Raw genomic sequence first — 17,735 nt, 5'->3', positions numbered from 1 at the left:
TATAAAAATATAAATTATTTGATTAAAATGGACTTGATAGGAGACAGAATTCCCATAATTCAGAGCTGTCTGGACAACGGATCCCATGCCTGTATATGGGAATATACTCCATATTTAATAGGCTGCTCAACCTCATTGGAGGAGTGAGAATCACAGGGGGTAAAATATATGAATAACAAAATTTTGTGAATACTCCTATACCTCTAATAAAAAGATATTTCTGGCAATAAATAGGAATGGGAATTATTCAGCAATTTACACCAATTTACACCCAACTGGGACAACAAGTAAAACAATACCCCTAAACTTCTCCAGCCATTGCCCAATTTAGCCAAAACTCTGCCCAGAATTCACCCAAACCTCACCGTCTCCTGCAAAAATTCCATCCCTTTTGTGATCTTTAAATAACATATTCTATCTTAGGTCCATCCTCAGTCTTGGGGCCCCTGACTGCAGCAGCTGTACCCCCCAAATGGTTTGAGGTTAACTAGTGTTTGAGGAGTTTTTCTGCAACGTCCTGTCCTGCAGAATAGGGAAGGGGCAGCTAAGGGCACCTCATTTCTACTATAAATGACAAATCCCATGTTTTCCCATATTGGGTGTTTTGTTTCCAGCAGGCGCTGAAGATACAGCCGAGGGTTTTTTTGTTTCCTTCCAAGTGAAATGATGCAGCCAGCACCAAGCTGTTATGGAAACTCCCCATCATTAATAAAAACAAGATCAACAGTTAATTACCTGCAAGTGGCTTTACAGTAAATTCCTTGTAAATGAAGAGGTTACATCATGTGGGCATGGGAGCCAGTGCTAACAAGGTGTCTGTGCTTGCCGGGGCTAGACTGTATGGCAACTTGCATTGCTGGCTCGCTGCTGCCTCGTTTCTGACTAATTGGGATGGGCGCATGCATTCCAACTGATAGCGCTGCATTTAAGGAACGCTCTGGGGTATTACTGCATTACTGCAATGTATCTGCATACCTTATATAATGAGTCATTTGGCATGCGGGTATTGTGCCAAACTGTAGCACATCATCATCATCATCATCACTGTGCAGGCAGGAAGGACAATTAGCCCAAAAAGGCACCTTTAGCTCTTTCTACTCCAACAGAAATCCATATCAGCCTTACTCTACTGATACCTACCCATTCAGTGTTACCCTACTGATACCTACCCATTCAGTGTTACCCTACTGATACCTACCCATTCAGTGTTACTCTACTGAAACCAAGCTGCAATCCTTGCCTTTTCGCCACCTGAGGCGCTCACCTTTTCAGTGCCGGAGGGGATCGGGGGCGGTGCACGTCGCTAATGCAGAGAGCGAAATTGCGCTCTCTGCACTAGAAGAGCCGAATTTCCGGGTTGAAAACCAGAATTTCTGCTCTTAGTTACCAGGAGCAGCCTTTTTGCCTCCCCTGGCAACAAAGGGGGGCGCTGCCGCCTGAGGTGAGTGGCTCAACTCGCCTCATTGGTGGAGCGCCCCTGCTGATACCTACCCATTCATTGTTACCTTACAGATACCTACCCAACTTCATTGTGGGGCGAAGCTGGATATTGTGTGGTGTCACCGGTAAGATCCATTGTGCGACAAGTGCTTTGTGATCTTTGATACCACCAAATAACTAAATACACAGCTTTCCACAAAGCAAATAATGACAAAAAGGCTCACATACTTACCCACACTTACCAAACCTTGGGGCAACACCTCTCCCTTTACTGAAGGTAAACTTGTGCCTTATCCAGTGTGATACCGCCTTAAAAGGAAATTGGGCATCTGTGCATTATCTAATAGTATTTCATCGACTTCATTATCATTTATATAATTTATTGGCCAGAGACTTCCCATACTAAACCAGCTCTGTGGCTGATCTACCCAGCTTAGGCCTAGTGCAATAAGTGGCTGAAAACATAAACAACAAACGAGCCCCACTTAGTCATTTGTCTCACCGCAACCTTCTATCGATCTATTTTTAGATTAAGTTTTAATTTTGTGTTTTTGTCCCTGGTCTTCAAATTATAGGGGATCTCAATGGCCACCGTGCCCTTATTTGAGTTATTTGCTATAGGTTAATATGTGGGTATGTTCAGGGCACACTGTAGTGCTAGATCCTCCAGCCCTGGAAACAAACGGATCAGTATATGTAATTTTATAGTCCCATCTCTGTATGTTTGTATGTGCCCCCAGCTATGGATCCTGACAGCGTATGAAGCACAGGAATCTTTATTTAAATCCGTGTTTCCAATAAATGCTGGTAAATGAGTAATTGGTGACAGAAAAAGCCACTGCATGCCAGCCTTCATCTATAATGTACACAGGCCTTTCTTACACAAACACACAAACCCATAAGAATTACAGGAATTCCATGGGAGAGACACTCTTTCATTCACACAAGCCCTGCTCCTCCTGCCAGACCAGCGCTGAGGTTGGTTGGTGCCACGCATAGAACCCAGCGTGGTGTTTGCTTTTCGGCTTTCCCCAAGCAATTTCAATTTTCCTCCATGTATAACCTGCCATTAGCTGCAAGTGTGGCCCTATTTCCCCTCTTTGCTGTGATTTCCACTGGGCCTTTTGTCTTTGTTCCCTAGTGTCATCAGGGTTAGAACAAGACTGGGTCATCAATAAACTTTTCAGGTGGGGTTCACCAAAGGAAAGAACCACCAGATGTCTCAAAAATCGGGTTACCCAATAGTCACTCAATTTAGATTTGAAGGAACCTAGAAATTTGACCTATGGTATTAGAATCACAGGCCTCAAAATAAGGAGACCATAAAAGTCTAAAGACTGTACAAATATAATGGAACTGCCTCAGCCCACCCACTTATCCTTCATTTCATTTGAATATCAGGCAGCAGGTAATGTAAAAAAAAACAGATGACATCTGATTGGTTCCTATTGGTTCCTATACCTGGAGCAAATTTACTATCTTCTTCTTATTTATAGAAATCAGAATCAAATATGTATTACTTTACAAGGGATTATAGTTACCACCCAGGTAAAGTCTTGCTGGGGTCCTGCATGGAACAAGTCAAAATTCTCTTTGTGCTGCTTATTTACTTTATTTCAAAATATGCAGATCATTGATCAATTCCCTCATTTTACCCAGTAATGAATTTTACAGTCAGGAATATGCAACCTTCAACCCTCCTGTGATTCCTGAACTGCATCTCCCATTTGTAGCTGAAAGAATTTGGGGTGTTGCTGGACACTGAAGTTTAGCAAAATATCTGCAGGACAATAGGTTGGCCCCTTCTCCAATCCCCACCCTTTATATAAGGAATGGGTAATGTTGCACTGTGACCTGTTTGCAGACCATCCTTCTGAGCACATACAGCAGCAATTTCATATAAAGGCATGAGAATACCATTTAATGAGTGGAATCCCATTTCTTTCTCTTTTCTAGGCCCAAGATCTGAATGTCATTGAAGAAGTGATCCGGATGATGTTGGAGATAATCAACTCCTGCCTAACCAATTCGCTCCACCATAACCCTAACATGGTATACGCCTTGCTATACAAACGTGAGCTCTTTGAGCAATTTCGGAGTCATCCTTCCTTCCAGGACATCATGCAGAATATTGACATGGTGAGCTGTTCTTCTACTGTATATGTGCTGGGGCCAGTCGGTTCCAGTACTGGGGGCTTCTGGGACCTGTAGTTCTTCTATTTCCCAAAGCTGCTTTGATCAGGGGACTATATATGATACAATCTCTGAGTCAATGTTCTTTTTCCTTTTATTCAGAACCTCATTTGAGGTTTAACATCTGGTCAAGGTTCCCCTTTACCAACATCATTATTCAGTAAGTGACCAGCAAACTGCCATATGGTATAACTAAATCACATTGTTGAGAATCTAGCACCTATGCAGCAAGTGTTCAACCCAGATTTCACCCTTTCGGTTGTTCTGGGTGGGCCCCCTTAGTTCATAACAAGGTTACAGATATACAGAAACATTGGGGTAACAGTCACCCTGCTATAGTTCCAGGGGTACCCAGGGTACAAATAAGCACTCACCCCAAATCTCCCCCTAACTGACCTTCAGACTGGGCCCCCTTAGCTCATAACAAGGTTACAGATATATAGAAACATTGGGGTAACAGTCACCCTGCTATAGTTCCAGGGGTACCCAGGGCACAAATAAGCACTCACCCCAAATCTCCCCCTAACTGGCCTTCAGACTGGGTCCCCTTAGCTCATAACAAGGTTACAGATATATAGAAACATTGGGGTAACAGTCACCCTGCTATAGTTCCAGGGGTACCCAGGGTACAAATAAGCACTCACCCCAAATCTCCCCCTAACTGACCTTCAGGCTGGGCCCCCTTAGCTCATAACAATGTTACAGATATATAGAAACATTGGGGTAACAGTCACCCTGCTATAGTTCCAGGGGTACCCAGGGTACAAATAAGCACTCACCCCAAATCTCCCCCCTAACTGGCCTTCAGACTGGGCCTCCTTAGCTCATAACAAGGTTACAGATATATAGAAACATTGGGGTAACAGTTACCCTGCTATAGTTCCAGGGGTACCCAGGGTACAAATAAGCTCTCACCCCAAATCTCCCCCCTAACTGACCTTCAGTCTGGGCCCCCTTAGCTCATAACAAGGTTACAGATATATAGAAACATTGGGGTAACAGTCGCCTTGCTATAGTTGTATTCATGATTGTGTCATTGAGTGCCCCCCCCCAGTGCAAACAAAAAACTATTCATATTTGAATCTGTCTAATGCTGAGGCTCCCATGACAGTGTGGTACACAAGTTATTGTCTCTACTTCCTTATTGACAAATTAATTACGGCTGTGAGTTGCTGTTTGGCAGAAATGTTAGATATACAGGAGATAATTAATAATATGTTCATTATGCTTTATCAAGAAATGATTTTATGAATTTATTCTCACAAGAGGAATAGATTATCATTCCTTATCATTGTCTGGCTTCCAGGACCCAACTTTGGCCTTACATGTGCACCCATTGAGCTATCAGACGCTCACACTCGGCGAACAGGATTAAAATAATTGGGGTTCATGACCTTTATGGAGCTCTAGAGGAACCTTCAGTTAATCCATTTCCCTCTTTCACTCAGTGCACCATACAATAACATTGTGAGCTGAGGAAAAGTCTGTAAATACTTGGGTGTTACTTGTATGTAATGTAGGAGCCAGGCTTGGAGTGCTCAAGGGAAAGGCTTGTAGGACAATCACTGGCCAATGGAACTGCTTAACTTATCAACCCTGGGGCTTGTGCAGATGTTTCCTAATCTCAGACTGGACTTGGCATGTTCTGTAATAGGATGTATTTATTATGGAGGGAGACACTGTCAAGAATATATTTATTCAGTTTGCTGTTATCTTTAACATTCAAGAACTGCAGAATTTTGAACATTCTGTTCCCTCCATTTGCTGCCCATTTAAAGACTAGTTATGGCATTTTGTGCCTCATTTGTTTTCTTTTTAAATATAATTGATTAAAAGGAGAATAAACCATGTAGCATCTGCATTCACTTATTATTTTATTCATATACCACCAGAATATATTGGCATAGGTTTTTCTACATAGGTAGCTTTTACCATACTGGTGGCCCTGATGAGTGCCAGTCATGATCCAGGTAGGCTTCCCTGCCTCACTTGTTCCCCTCCCCTCTGATGATGATGTCACTTCTGGTTTTATGATGATGTCACTTCTTGTCTATGTTGACATTACATCTGGATTTATGGCTACTATACAGGCAGAAATAATGCTTGCACGACTCTGTAACAGGTTATTGATATAACAATTAGGAACCTCACAGGCTTTGCATTGTAAATAGGTACTGAAAATATGCTTTTAGGGTACATGCTAGGGTCTAGTGTACATTCTAGGGTCTAGAATATGTGCTAGGGTCTTAATGAACATGCTAGCATGCTAGGGTTTTGGGGTATGTGCTAGAGTCTTAGGTTACATGCTAGGGTCTTAGGGTACTTGCCAGGGTCGTATGGTACATGCTAGGGTCTTATGGTATGTGCTAGGGTCTTAAGGTGCATACTAAGGTCTTAAAAGTGCATGCTAGGGTCTAGTGTACGTGCTAGGGTCTAGGGGAACATGCTAGGGTACATGCTAGGGTTTTGGGGTATATGCTAGAGTCTTAGGTTACATGCTAGAGTCTTTGGGTATGTGTTGGGTCTTTGGGTATGCGCTAGGGTCTAAGGGTATGTGATAGGGTCTCAGGGTGCATGCTAGGGTTTTAGGGTACATGCTAGGGTCTTGGGGTACGTTCTAGGGTCTTAAGGTTTGTGCTAGGGTCTTAGAGTGCATTCTAAGGTCTTAAGATTACATTCTAGGGTATCTGCTTGGTCTAGAAATCTGATAGTATTATAACCACAGTAATCCGTTGTATCTGTAATGTTGGAGTTGCAAGACCTCAACAAAAATGAGCCTAAAGACCCATTGAAGTAACCATACAAACCCATCATCCTCCAACAGCAGAGGACACCTATATACGTTCCTTTGTTCCCTGTGTGGTCAGAAATGATCAACTGATTTCCTAAAGGCTCATCTTGCACAAATGACTCTTTTTCTGAATACAAACACAAAGGCAACACATTATTCCCCCAATATCAAATCTGCATTATTTATAGTGTTTCTTTTGATCTTAAGCAAGGTGACACCCAACAGAGTAAGAATGAAATGTCCCTTTAAGAAAGTGTTACCTCAGACACTTGGTGCACATTCTCATTTTGACGACAAGTGGCCGGTACTTTATTCCAGCCGTACCCTGGAATAAATATTTAACCAGAGCTGCAAGCTGTGCCAAGATTTAAGCCACACGTTGCTCTTAGCATCCGATAACTCAAAACCACCCTTACCCCCATCTGCATCCCACCAAGGGCTATGGCAAAGCTACATTTCCTGGGGTTTCTTTTTACTTCTTTATTTTTATGATGAAAAATTCAATTTCTGTGCAAATATAGACGTTTAATAGAAGCGCGCCGTAGGCTCCAGGCACCAATCGTTTTAGACCTAAAAACAAATATCCCAAAACCACAGCAGGAGCATGGATCTCGGAAATGTTTCAGTGATCTTTCAAGTTTCGGGAGCAGGAGACGGAGAGGAAAGATGGTTCTAAAGCGTCGTTTGTCTGCTCCGTTGGCTTTTCATCCCCCTGGCACAGGAAGCTCTGCCTGTCTGGATCTCTTCTCCTTTGAAATGTTACACTCTGCCCATTGCCCAAACGCACAGGGGCTGTTGACTCTGCAGTTTAGGCAGGATGTGTGGGTGAGCTTGGGTGCAGGGAGTACACTTCTGCTTTGTACGCATCAAACCCCTCTCTCCCTCATTAATAGACATTATTTATGTATTGCACCAACCCAAGGACTGACTTTAGGGTAGTGCAGAGACTGCATTTGTCCTGGCCTCCTTGATGGTAAAATCTATATCACCAAAATATAACGTATTATGCAGAGTTTTAAGGAGCATGTTTCATGGTTGACATCAATACCTGTGGCCCTTACATCATTCAACCTGCCAGGAGTGCTCTTTTTGGATTTAACTCAGAACCTTGGTGCCACCATGAAGCCCTGAGGATATAAACATTCCCAGGAGGTATGTCTGGCCTTGGAGTGTGATTTCTTGAAACAATTTTCCAGATCTACTTAAAGAACCAGGTTCTCCAACAATGAAATGATGGATTTGACTTGCTATGGATCTCATAGCTGGATTGGCCATAGGCAAGTTTCTTATGTGACTTATCTCTGGTGCCAATGGCTCAGTGATGTGGAGACTTGAGGGTGAACAGCAGTTTTTTTTCCTGTTTGTGCTCTGCACGCCCAAACCTTGATCAGAAAATAGAGAAAACCAGTGGTTTCAAGGCTTATCAGAGGAACTACACATGCCTATTGATGTGTTCTTGGCTTGGAAAAACCATGTCAGCTGAGAAGATAAGCTGTGGATATATAAACTGAAAGTTCAGATAAATAGAAAGTGAACGTGACCCTGTGCCAGTCACTATGATACAAATGCCTTGCATAGTTACATGGTAAATAAAGAAAATGTCATAAGTAAATTGATTCCGAGATTAATGGCCCCACTTAGGGTTGCCACCTGGGTGGTATTTCACTGGCCTGGTCGGTAAAAATTATGGTTGATCCCAATGTTATTAATAGGGAAAAAAGATAAATATATAGTAAGGCCGGTATTTTTTTACAGAAAAGGAGACAACCCTACCCACCATCAGTGGTCTGTATATTGACTGGCTCTCAATTGCCTTATTTATGCCCTGGGGATTTAGTGCATTCTTACTTGTGTTGAAAACCAGACTGACATTTTATAAGAAAAACGCCAAAAATAGCAACCATCCTTAGTGCATCACATTTCCGGAGGCAAACCAAACCGAAGCCTACATGGGAAAAATGGAAATTACAAATTTTTAGATTATTTTAGGGAAAATAACAATTCATAGTAATGAATCCATTTCTCATTCCTGTTTGTCAGGCTTGGCGGCAGTGAAATATAGGCCGGTATTCTGGGGGCGGGGACTGTCCTCTTGTGAATTATCTCCTGCTAGAAAAGAAGGGGCTCCAGAGATGTGTCTGGAGTCTAGAAATATCTGGAGATTTGGAAGAGCCGTTTAGCCAAGAGATAGCTTTTTCTTTAGCAAGTGGGAAGGTTTTCTATTCTGTTCTGGGATAACAGCTTGGTTTCTGGGTAAACAATAATGTAAAACTTTGTACTTCTCATATGTGGATTTTTATAGTGTCCCTCTATAATACAGGGCATTCATAGTGCTGTGCCAGCCTGTTGCAAGCCACCCAGTCAGAACAAGTATCTTGCCTAGGAATGGCTGAAAATACAACAAGGCTCCTTCATGGATAGCAAGGAGACAATACTAAAGTCAAACACTTTGCTGGTTTGCTTCAGTTTAGGGCCACAAACAAGACCTCCCAAAGTACAGAAAGGTCCAGAGAAGGTCCAGTTGTATGTATGTATGTATGTATGTATGTATGTATGTATATATGTATGTATGTGGCCCATGTAAGAAGTTGATAACTGGAAGAACAATGCTTGCTGTATCCATTTATCTTCTATTGCTTTCATCCAAGGGACACTTATCCCAAAGCTTTAATGTTGTTTGGAGCTCTGCATCATTGCTGCTTCCAGCAAAGTGAAATTGGTCCTTTGTATTGCTCTCACTGACGGCTATCAATCTCCCTTTCTCCTACAGGTGATTAGCTTCTTCAGCTTACGTTTGGAGCAGGCTGGAGCCGATCTGTCAGTGGAGAGAGTTCTGGAAGTGATCAAGCAAGGAGCCGTGGCATTGCCTAAAGACAGACTGAGAGTAAGTGTTGACAGAAAGACCTCTCTTTCTCAGCTTTCAGGCTCATTAAATAGCCATGTGCCTTCATTGGCCTTAACTCGTTCCAGTACAATGCATTTAGATGTTAGGCGTTTTCTCTAGTTTTTTATAATATAATCTTTAATAAACATGGTCCTTATTTGTATGTAATCTGTACACTGCAGAACATGATATATGATATATTGAATTTGCTAGATTCAACCAGAGCATTTATCTCATGAGACTTGTATGCATAAAGATAGATATAATCTTAATTTACAGAGGGCAATGGTGCAGGTATGTCAATATTCATTGCTCACCGACATCCGTTTAGATGGCGAATAGACTTCTAAAAAGTTGACTTCTCTCTTGGCCGAGAGTGATGTTTGCTAAGAGTTGGTTCCTTTGTTGGGCAGGCATCACACATAAGACCTGATTTTATAGAATGCCTGAGGTTGTAACACACAACATTGCCATTTGCTGCCTCCTGGTTTAATCTTTAATCTAAAAGCATAAAGTCCAGTGGGTTCTACATATAATTGATATGTGTCTAACTGCATATCAGGTCCACTCCTTACAAGTCAGAGAGATATGGATCAGTATGTGAATTAAGAGTGTGAATGAGTGGTCCAGGTGTCTCCTTACTATGGAGTTCTTCAAGCTTACACTAAGTCAGCCCATCACTCCAGTGTGCCCAGGGCCCCTGAAGGCCGTCAGTGGGATGCTAAAATAAAAACTCATTCCAAACTGGAGGGTCACCAGTTGGCCATCCCTGATTTAAGCAGTTTTTCTGCCTTTGGCTCTGTACTAGTAAGTTATCTTTCACTGGGAGGAAAGGGAGCATGAGAGACCACATCTGGAGCCTAAAAACTGTCTAGAGATTTGGAGGAGTCGTGTAGCCAAGAGATAAAGGCCTTCTCCGCAGCGAGTGGGAACGCATACTGCCATTGCTCAGGACAAGTTTATTAGCTGAAATCTGATATTTTTAGTTCTGTATAAACACATTTGACGTGCCTTTTTACTATATCTTTTTTTCTTCATTCGTGGGTTTTTATAATGATAATTTTTCCTGGTTGTTTTACACTCATAATTTGCTCCCCCCACGCCTGGAGTCTGATATGAGGCCAAGAACTGGTTTAGCGCAATCCCACATCTGATATGTTTATTGTCTCGCACCCTATATAGCAGTGCAAATGTAACATAGACTGACCATTATCACTCCCTACAACTAGACCGGTTTCAACCAACCCGGCAGTCTGAGTCAGCATTTCCAGTTGAATTAGCAGATCATCGGGTCCTCGATTGAATGAACTTTAATGTGAGTTAATCATCTGAAAGACAAAAAAAACAGCCAAGCGCCGTGACATCAGTCAGTTCCTGTATAATAATAATAATGATGATGATGATCTGCCCACTAGACGTGTCTTTTTTCCACCTTACTTACTATGTTACTATGTGTGGGCATCTAGATTCGTAGAGTGTACAGATCATGCCATCCACAGTACCTGTATCGTAGGAGATTCTACTGAAATCACCAGTTTCCAGAACTACAGCAGTCAGAATGCAGTCACAAATTCCCAGCCTAAATCCCTAAGGAGCACTTCAGGAGGGGATTCCTATGTATCAGCCACAGCTGAGTCAGACCAGAGTACCTAGGGCCAACTGAGGAACATGACCCAAGGGTCCACCACCCTCCATCCAATGCCAATCCCCCCCTCACCTCGTACACCATCGGCTGATCACAGCAGTTCCATAATGGGGTACCTGGTGCCCTCTGGAGATCCTGAGCCAAGGGAGAGTCTTTGGTATTTAAGTAATGATGTTGGGTGTGGGCCAACATTTTTGTTGACGCATCACTAGGCATTGGGGTCCACCAGTACTTGGATTTCTCCCTGGTGGGCAAGTTTGACCCTGAACCTAGGGTTGCCACCTGGCCAGTATTTTACCGGCCTGGCCTGTAAAAATGATGGCTGATCCCAATGTTATTAATAGGGAAAAAAGAGAAATATATAGGAAGGCCAGTATTTCTTTCCAGAAAAGGTGGCAACCCTACCTGAACCATAATGCTTTAAGTTTGGTCACTACCATAATGGGTTGGTATTACTCAGTTCAACAGGAATCATTTGTGGTTTATTGTCCCTTTTAGTAGTGACATCAGTAATGTCGAGCCTTCAGCATCATTCTGCTGTAACTGCCTTTGGCTGTCAAGATCTGCAGAGAGTTGTAGTTTAGGAATAGAAGAGAAGCTGCATGCCAGATATCCCTGACTATATCTATATCTCTATATCTCTTTCATTGCCTGGGGCTCCTCTTGTTTCTAACTATGGCCCTGAGTTTTTTCCCCAGTGTAGCGGCTGCTTTCACTTTATAAATACAGTAAATACTACTTGCTCTTCCTATAAGGAGACATTGTAAATATTTGCTGGAGACCGTGGGGAATTTCAGAGAGTGATGCTTGGGAAATCCATTGACACTGTCACCGTGATGAGTAATCAGTGAATGAGCAGGTTCTACATCGTTCCAGTATCTCATTGTTCCCAGGATTTCTGTTTTGTTTCTTGTGATGTCCAGTCCCCGGGGTGTCAGTAGGTTTGTAAGGCAACTGCTGTTCCATCTCACTGACCGTCAGGCTGTAAAACTGGTAAAAGATCCTAAATATAACACCGCGACTTCGCTTTAATTTCTGAGACGCCAATTCATCGCAGACCAAAAGCTGGGCACTTTGTGTTATACACCAGACTGGCATTAGATATTTGGCATATTTCCAGAATTAACACCTTGCTATTGATGTGGATATGAGTAAACATATTAGTGCAACCTCTTCTTTCTTTGTACGTGAATGGGCTTAGCTTTCTGTTTGCACCAAAACCCCAGAGCAATCAACATGACTCCGGGTTGGAGCTCGTTGTCCCTTTATTGGCTAATAATTAGGCTATCTTGCACCTGTAGTCATGTCACAAGAGACTTACCTGTGTTTGCTGCAACCTTCTCCTCTGATATAATGCAAAAATGATCTTGCATTGTATGCTGTTTGTATGGCAACAGTAGCGCACCTGCTCTGAAGAGCTTGCAGTCCTTGACGGAGAGGAGACATCACAGGAACCGTGGGATATGTATTGCACTTGAAGGATAATAAGAAGCCTTGATAATAGACTATTGTCAGTCAGTGTGTATTGGGAGATGAGAGCAGATAGACAGATGGAACAGAGGATTTCAATTCTATAAAAGACAAAAGGCTTTTACATTTATTGGTTACGTTCTAACATCAAAGTAAAAGAATTATTAGAGCTTTAATAGAGAATTGGTAGCTGTGCTTCTGCAGGATAATGCCAATGTCATAGGCTCTTTGATAACATGTTCTTTATTAGCCCTGCATACGAATTCTTATTGATGGGATAGATGTTATTCCTTTGTTAGGTAACCAACTCAAGCAGAGATTGTCCTTACAAAACCACAGACATAGGTCTGTTGAGATCTGGTCTTTGATTGGCTGACTGAGTGGCCCTATCATTATATGCAACTGTTAGTTCGAGCAGTGAAAAAGTGAATGTGTGCGACATCACCAAAGTGTTATTAGCAGAGTAACAAATGTGCAAGTGAATGAGTGGGAAGGGTTATACGTATGGGTACACTGATCCATACATATTGCTAAATCGCCCAACGTTTCCTCCGGAGGCCGATTTAGCAATAAGTTGGGCATACCGCCAGCAATTTCAATTAGTGCCAATCGAGAGGCATTTTCGGGAGGTTTGTCGCCCACAGCCATACATAAAAAAACGTGGGCGACAAATCTTCCCGTCTGCCACTGCCCTTAAAATCTCTGTTTACTCAGAAGTGCAGATACCCCCCAGCCGTCAGAATGGTGTCCTTGGCAGAAAACAAGAGCCCTTATATTCTATTAATATCTTACTGAATAGAGAAACCAGCTTTAGCTGCTAGAGTCATCAGCATCGCTTTCAAAACTTCCCTATCCCAGAGCAGCTTCCCAGCAGCATCTCATTTCCCCTTAAATCACAGAACAAAGGGAAATAGAACAGTGAGATATACTACGTTGTTTCTTGCCCTTTCATGGGACCCAAACATTGGTTTGGTGATCCAGCTCTATACCAGCTATGTACATAGAAATGACTGTTGCAGACCTTCTACCTATTGCTACTAATCCTGGGAGGTCCTGATGCATGAGCCCCAAAGGGAATGGGGGTTAAGTCGAATGGTAGAAGTTTGACTTTGTGTCTGCAAGTGAACCCAATGTATAGATATGCTATGCTCTCTGCCCCAAGATATTGATTATTCATAGACTCCCATTGCAACTGCATCTGTAATGGTCACAATATACACTATATGCTAATTCAGCCTATTATATGCCCATTTTTTTTAAACCTACTTTCCTGTCCTATGGAAATTTGCTGGTACTTTCCAAACCCCTTAGATGGCAGTTTTGCTTGACGTGCCCTTTTGGCACAGGGCGAAACATGCGAATGTCTTTCTGACACCAACGACTGGAATGAGTTCAACCAGCGACAGAATCAACATCGGAAAGTCCACATGAGCAATGCCTTGATTTTCTGCTTTTCAAACCCTTCTCCCATGTAATATCAGGTTCCATCTGTAAAGCCGCCAGCCGCCCTTCCAAAACAAAGTAATAATCAGGCCTTCACATGGAAATGACACATCGTAAAATAAGAATCCGCGTTCCAGGTCACGAGGGAAAACTGCGTGTCAGCATCATTTCTTAGGAACTCCTTGCTGTCTTATGGACTTACTCCTTGGGTTCTCCAACTCTACAATAGAGACAGACACCAGGACTCTGGAGAGACAAACAAGAACATTAATATATATATTACAATAAACACTTATTGATGCAGAAAGGGGTTGTGCATTGAATACAACAAATGTGGGGGCTTCAATATGTAACATCGTACCCCAGAAATTGGTATTTTGTAGTGGCGGCTTCTTGCGGTCAGTATAGTATGGTGACGCCTCTAAATCATGGTTATATTGTTTGAGAGGGTGGTCTACTGACTTTATGTTGTGTTTTCTGGCCTCAGCATGCTTTTGGTACACATTGTGTTTTATACCACCGGAAAAAACTCCAATCCCCCCGGCACCATATGTGTGAGCATTGACAAGACTTTAATCCCTCCGTTACTGAGCAGCACAGGGAGCAGATATTGTCCAGTAAATGCACATTTTTTTCCTTGAAATCCACTCTATGTGCTACAGCAGGGATCCCCAACCTTTAGAACCCATGAGCAACATTCAGAAGTAAAAGGAATTGGGGAGCAACACTAGCATGAAAAATGTTCCTGGGTGCCAAAAAAGGGCTGTGATTGGTCTTTTAGTAGCCCCTATGTGGATTGTCAACCTACATTGAGGTTCTGTTTTGCAGTACACCTGGTTTTTATGAAGCCAAAACTTGCCTCCAAGCCTGGAATTCAAAAATAAGCACCTGCTTTGAGGACCCTGAGAGCAACATCCAAGGGGTTGGAGAGCAACATGTTACTCACGAGCTACTGGTTGGGGATCACTGTGCTACAGAATCTCTATTATCCAATAAGTAACCAATCATTTTTTTCTCTCCAGTACTAAATGAGCAGGACATGGTCCCACTCTCCCCCTTATCTACACAGGGTAGTTTGTTAAAAGAGAGATAAGGAGCTCTGTATAAACAAACCGTAAGCTGCATGGACCAATGGAAGATGCCAACTCATCCTCTTCGGACAAAGTCCTCGCTGATTCATTCACGTATGGACGTTTTTTCCATGGCTGACTAATATCTTGATGAAAGTTGGACAGATACATATCAGAATTAGAAAATTAGAAAATTCTGTCAGGCATCAGCTCTTGATATGGTCTTCTCCTGAAAGCTCTACATATGCCCATATTAGGATCTGATCAGCCTGAACTGATCCAGTACGTGGGTCATCAAATTAGGCAAAAAATGGTTTTCTCTGCTGGGGTGTCTCAGCAAATGTGTGCATTTATATTACTGTGCTGAAATCGACTCCATGTGAGCACTGACAGGCCTATTGCGTGCCTTTTAGTGCAAACTCAGAACTCACCGGATTGACAGTGGATTGACCTTCTGTATTTACACCAGCGGAAAATACGCTGAGTCTGACACTGCCCTTAAGGTGACCATACGTATAACAATTACGATCTTTCCTGCGATCATAGTCCCTGAGGCAGCAGCCCCGGTGGGCCCCGGGCTAAAAAAAAAAAAACCCACAAAAATGTGGTTTTTGTGTGATTGTTTATTGAATCAATTTATATTAATGAAAAGAATAGTAAAAAGTAAAATAGCAAAAAGTAAAAAGTAAAAGCCATATTCTCAGTGTATACTGTCCTTTTAACAAGCCATGTCCTTTATGCTCTTGAGGCCTATTTCTCTCCTACAAAGCTATCTCTCCATCTCCATGTAATTCTGTAATATTTCTGTAATATCACCCCTTTCCCTACGTACTGATGAAACCTAACCTACTATGGAAGCACTTCATGTCATGTGGCTATGGATCTCTCTGCAGGGCTATAAGATACAGGGCTATAAGATACAGGGCTACAGGGACATCAGCACAGTGTGGAGTCTTCCAGCCCATGAGCCAAGCCTCTCCTGGTACATAAATGGGGTTTATTGTTCTGTTGCATCAGTAGAAGTACAGTGTCCGTTTGCTAATTTCTTTTCCAGAACATGAAGTGCTGAAGCTCCTGAGTGTCATCCTATAAACACATATTTTCTATTTACACAGAGGTTGTACCTGCAAAGCTCATTTTCTCTTTTATTATTTTAGCTCTTACATCGTCTCTTCAACTGCTATTTTCTTACAGGTGCAATGCTGTGCCACCCCATTGGCTCTGGTTCAGTCTTTGTAAATTATACTCACAGTGGTGCTTATCTGTTGTATCTGTTATAACAAACCTGTGGTCCATTGCAGTGGTGTGAGGTTAATTAAGCTGGTGCCCAGATAACCCACTCAGGAATAGTCCATGGCCAGGCCCACTCATAGGAAGCACATAGGACCCAGGGTTAATCCACAAACATATAATACAAATAAAACTCATATCCAGTGTGGCATCTAGACTCGTACTGTTTAGCTGTGCCATGCTCATAGTACAAGTTGATCCAGGGACTGGTCCCATTGCCATTTTGGAGTCAGGAAGGAATTTTCCCCCTCTGAGGCAAATTGAAGAGACTTCAGATGGTTTTTTTGCCTTCCTCTGGATCAACTGGCAGTTAGGCAGGTTAAAAGTTTGAACTTGATGGACCTAACTTACTATGTTACTATGAGATTTTAACTGGCTTTGCCAACACAGCCTTTTGCTAATATAATTCCATTGGTGGAAACAGTAAGAGCAGGCCAAGTAGCACTCAAGGTAGAACTACTTAGCATGGTGCCCCTCCTGCTTCACTTGGGCCTGCGCCCCTCCACCTGTACCCTAGGTGCTCGCCTACCCCCAGAAACAATTCAGTCAGACCTGGGAAAACACTGAGCTGGAGGCTGAATCCGGTAGCACTTATTTGGGGCAAGGCAGTAGATCATGGCATCTGTTTAAGAATCAGTTCTGTTTGACTATCCAGGTTGCTCTTCACACAGAGGACAATAGAAATATAGGCAAGACTGAAGCTGCAAGTCAGTAATAGCTTTATAGCAACTAGAGGCAAAATCATGATACATTCACTGTTATTACATTAAAAGACTAGTGGAGTTCCTGTATGTGTTTGTATATAGATAGATGCAGAAAAATCATATAGAATATCATGTAAAACAAGGCACTCACAGGTCTTAAAATATGGTGAAAAAGAGATAAAGTTTATTTGTCAAGGAAGACCGAAATGTTGGAATAACAAATGAACTTCATCTCTTTTTCACCATATTTTAAGACCTGTGAGTGCCTTGTTTTACATGATATTCTATATGACTTTTCTGTATCTCTCTATATACACACACATACAGGAAGTTATATATATATATATATATATATATATATATATATATATATAATCTGAAATATGGAAAGGCTGTTTCCCATAGACTTCATTTTAATCAAATAATTCTTATTTTTAAAGAATTATTTCCTTTTTCTGTGTAATAATAAAACAGTAGCTTGTACTTGATCCCAACTAAGATAGAATTAATCCTTATTGGACGCAAAACCAGCTTATTGGGTTTATTTAATGTTTACATGATTTTCTAGTAGACTTAAGGAATAAAGATCCAAATTCTGGAAAGATCTGTTATCCGGAAACCCCCAGGCCCCGAGCATTCTGGATAACAGGTCCCGCATGCCTGTATATGTGAGAATGAACTTTCCCTTTTGCTCTGACCTCTTTACCAGAAGCAGCCTCCCGATACATAAGAGTAATGATGAAATGTGCTGGAATGGAACAGGAAAATCTCCATTTCGAGGGCTCGCTCTTCCCTTAGCCATTTA

The 17,735-nt window shown here is 42.1% G+C and overlaps 1 protein-coding gene and 1 long non-coding RNA gene across 3 annotated transcripts in view; one reads left to right on the top strand and one right to left on the bottom strand.

The window, feature by feature from the left end:
* dym.L (dymeclin L homeolog) overlaps positions 1 to 17,735 on the top strand; it is a 256,941-nt gene that overhangs the window by 215,607 nt on the left and 23,599 nt on the right. For both annotated transcript variants that reach the window (XM_041581086.1, NM_001093588.1), the window contains 2 exon segments: positions 3,397 to 3,579; positions 9,195 to 9,308. In XM_041581086.1, the coding sequence (XP_041437020.1) occupies positions 3,397 to 3,579; positions 9,195 to 9,308 (297 nt within the window).
* Positions 13,702 to 17,735, bottom strand: part of LOC121395811 — a 51,973-nt gene continuing 47,939 nt past the window's right edge. The window contains exon 3 of the long non-coding RNA XR_005962696.1: positions 13,702 to 14,112. This is a non-coding gene — a long non-coding RNA (uncharacterized LOC121395811). The remainder of the gene's footprint in view (positions 14,113 to 17,735) is intronic.

This window comes from Xenopus laevis, chromosome 1L (genome assembly GCF_017654675.1).
Source record: "Xenopus laevis strain J_2021 chromosome 1L, Xenopus_laevis_v10.1, whole genome shotgun sequence".
In the NCBI taxonomy this organism is placed as follows: domain Eukaryota; kingdom Metazoa; phylum Chordata; class Amphibia; order Anura; family Pipidae; genus Xenopus; species Xenopus laevis.
Note: the sequence above shows the minus strand (reverse complement) of the source record. Positions and strands in the feature narration are given on the sequence as shown.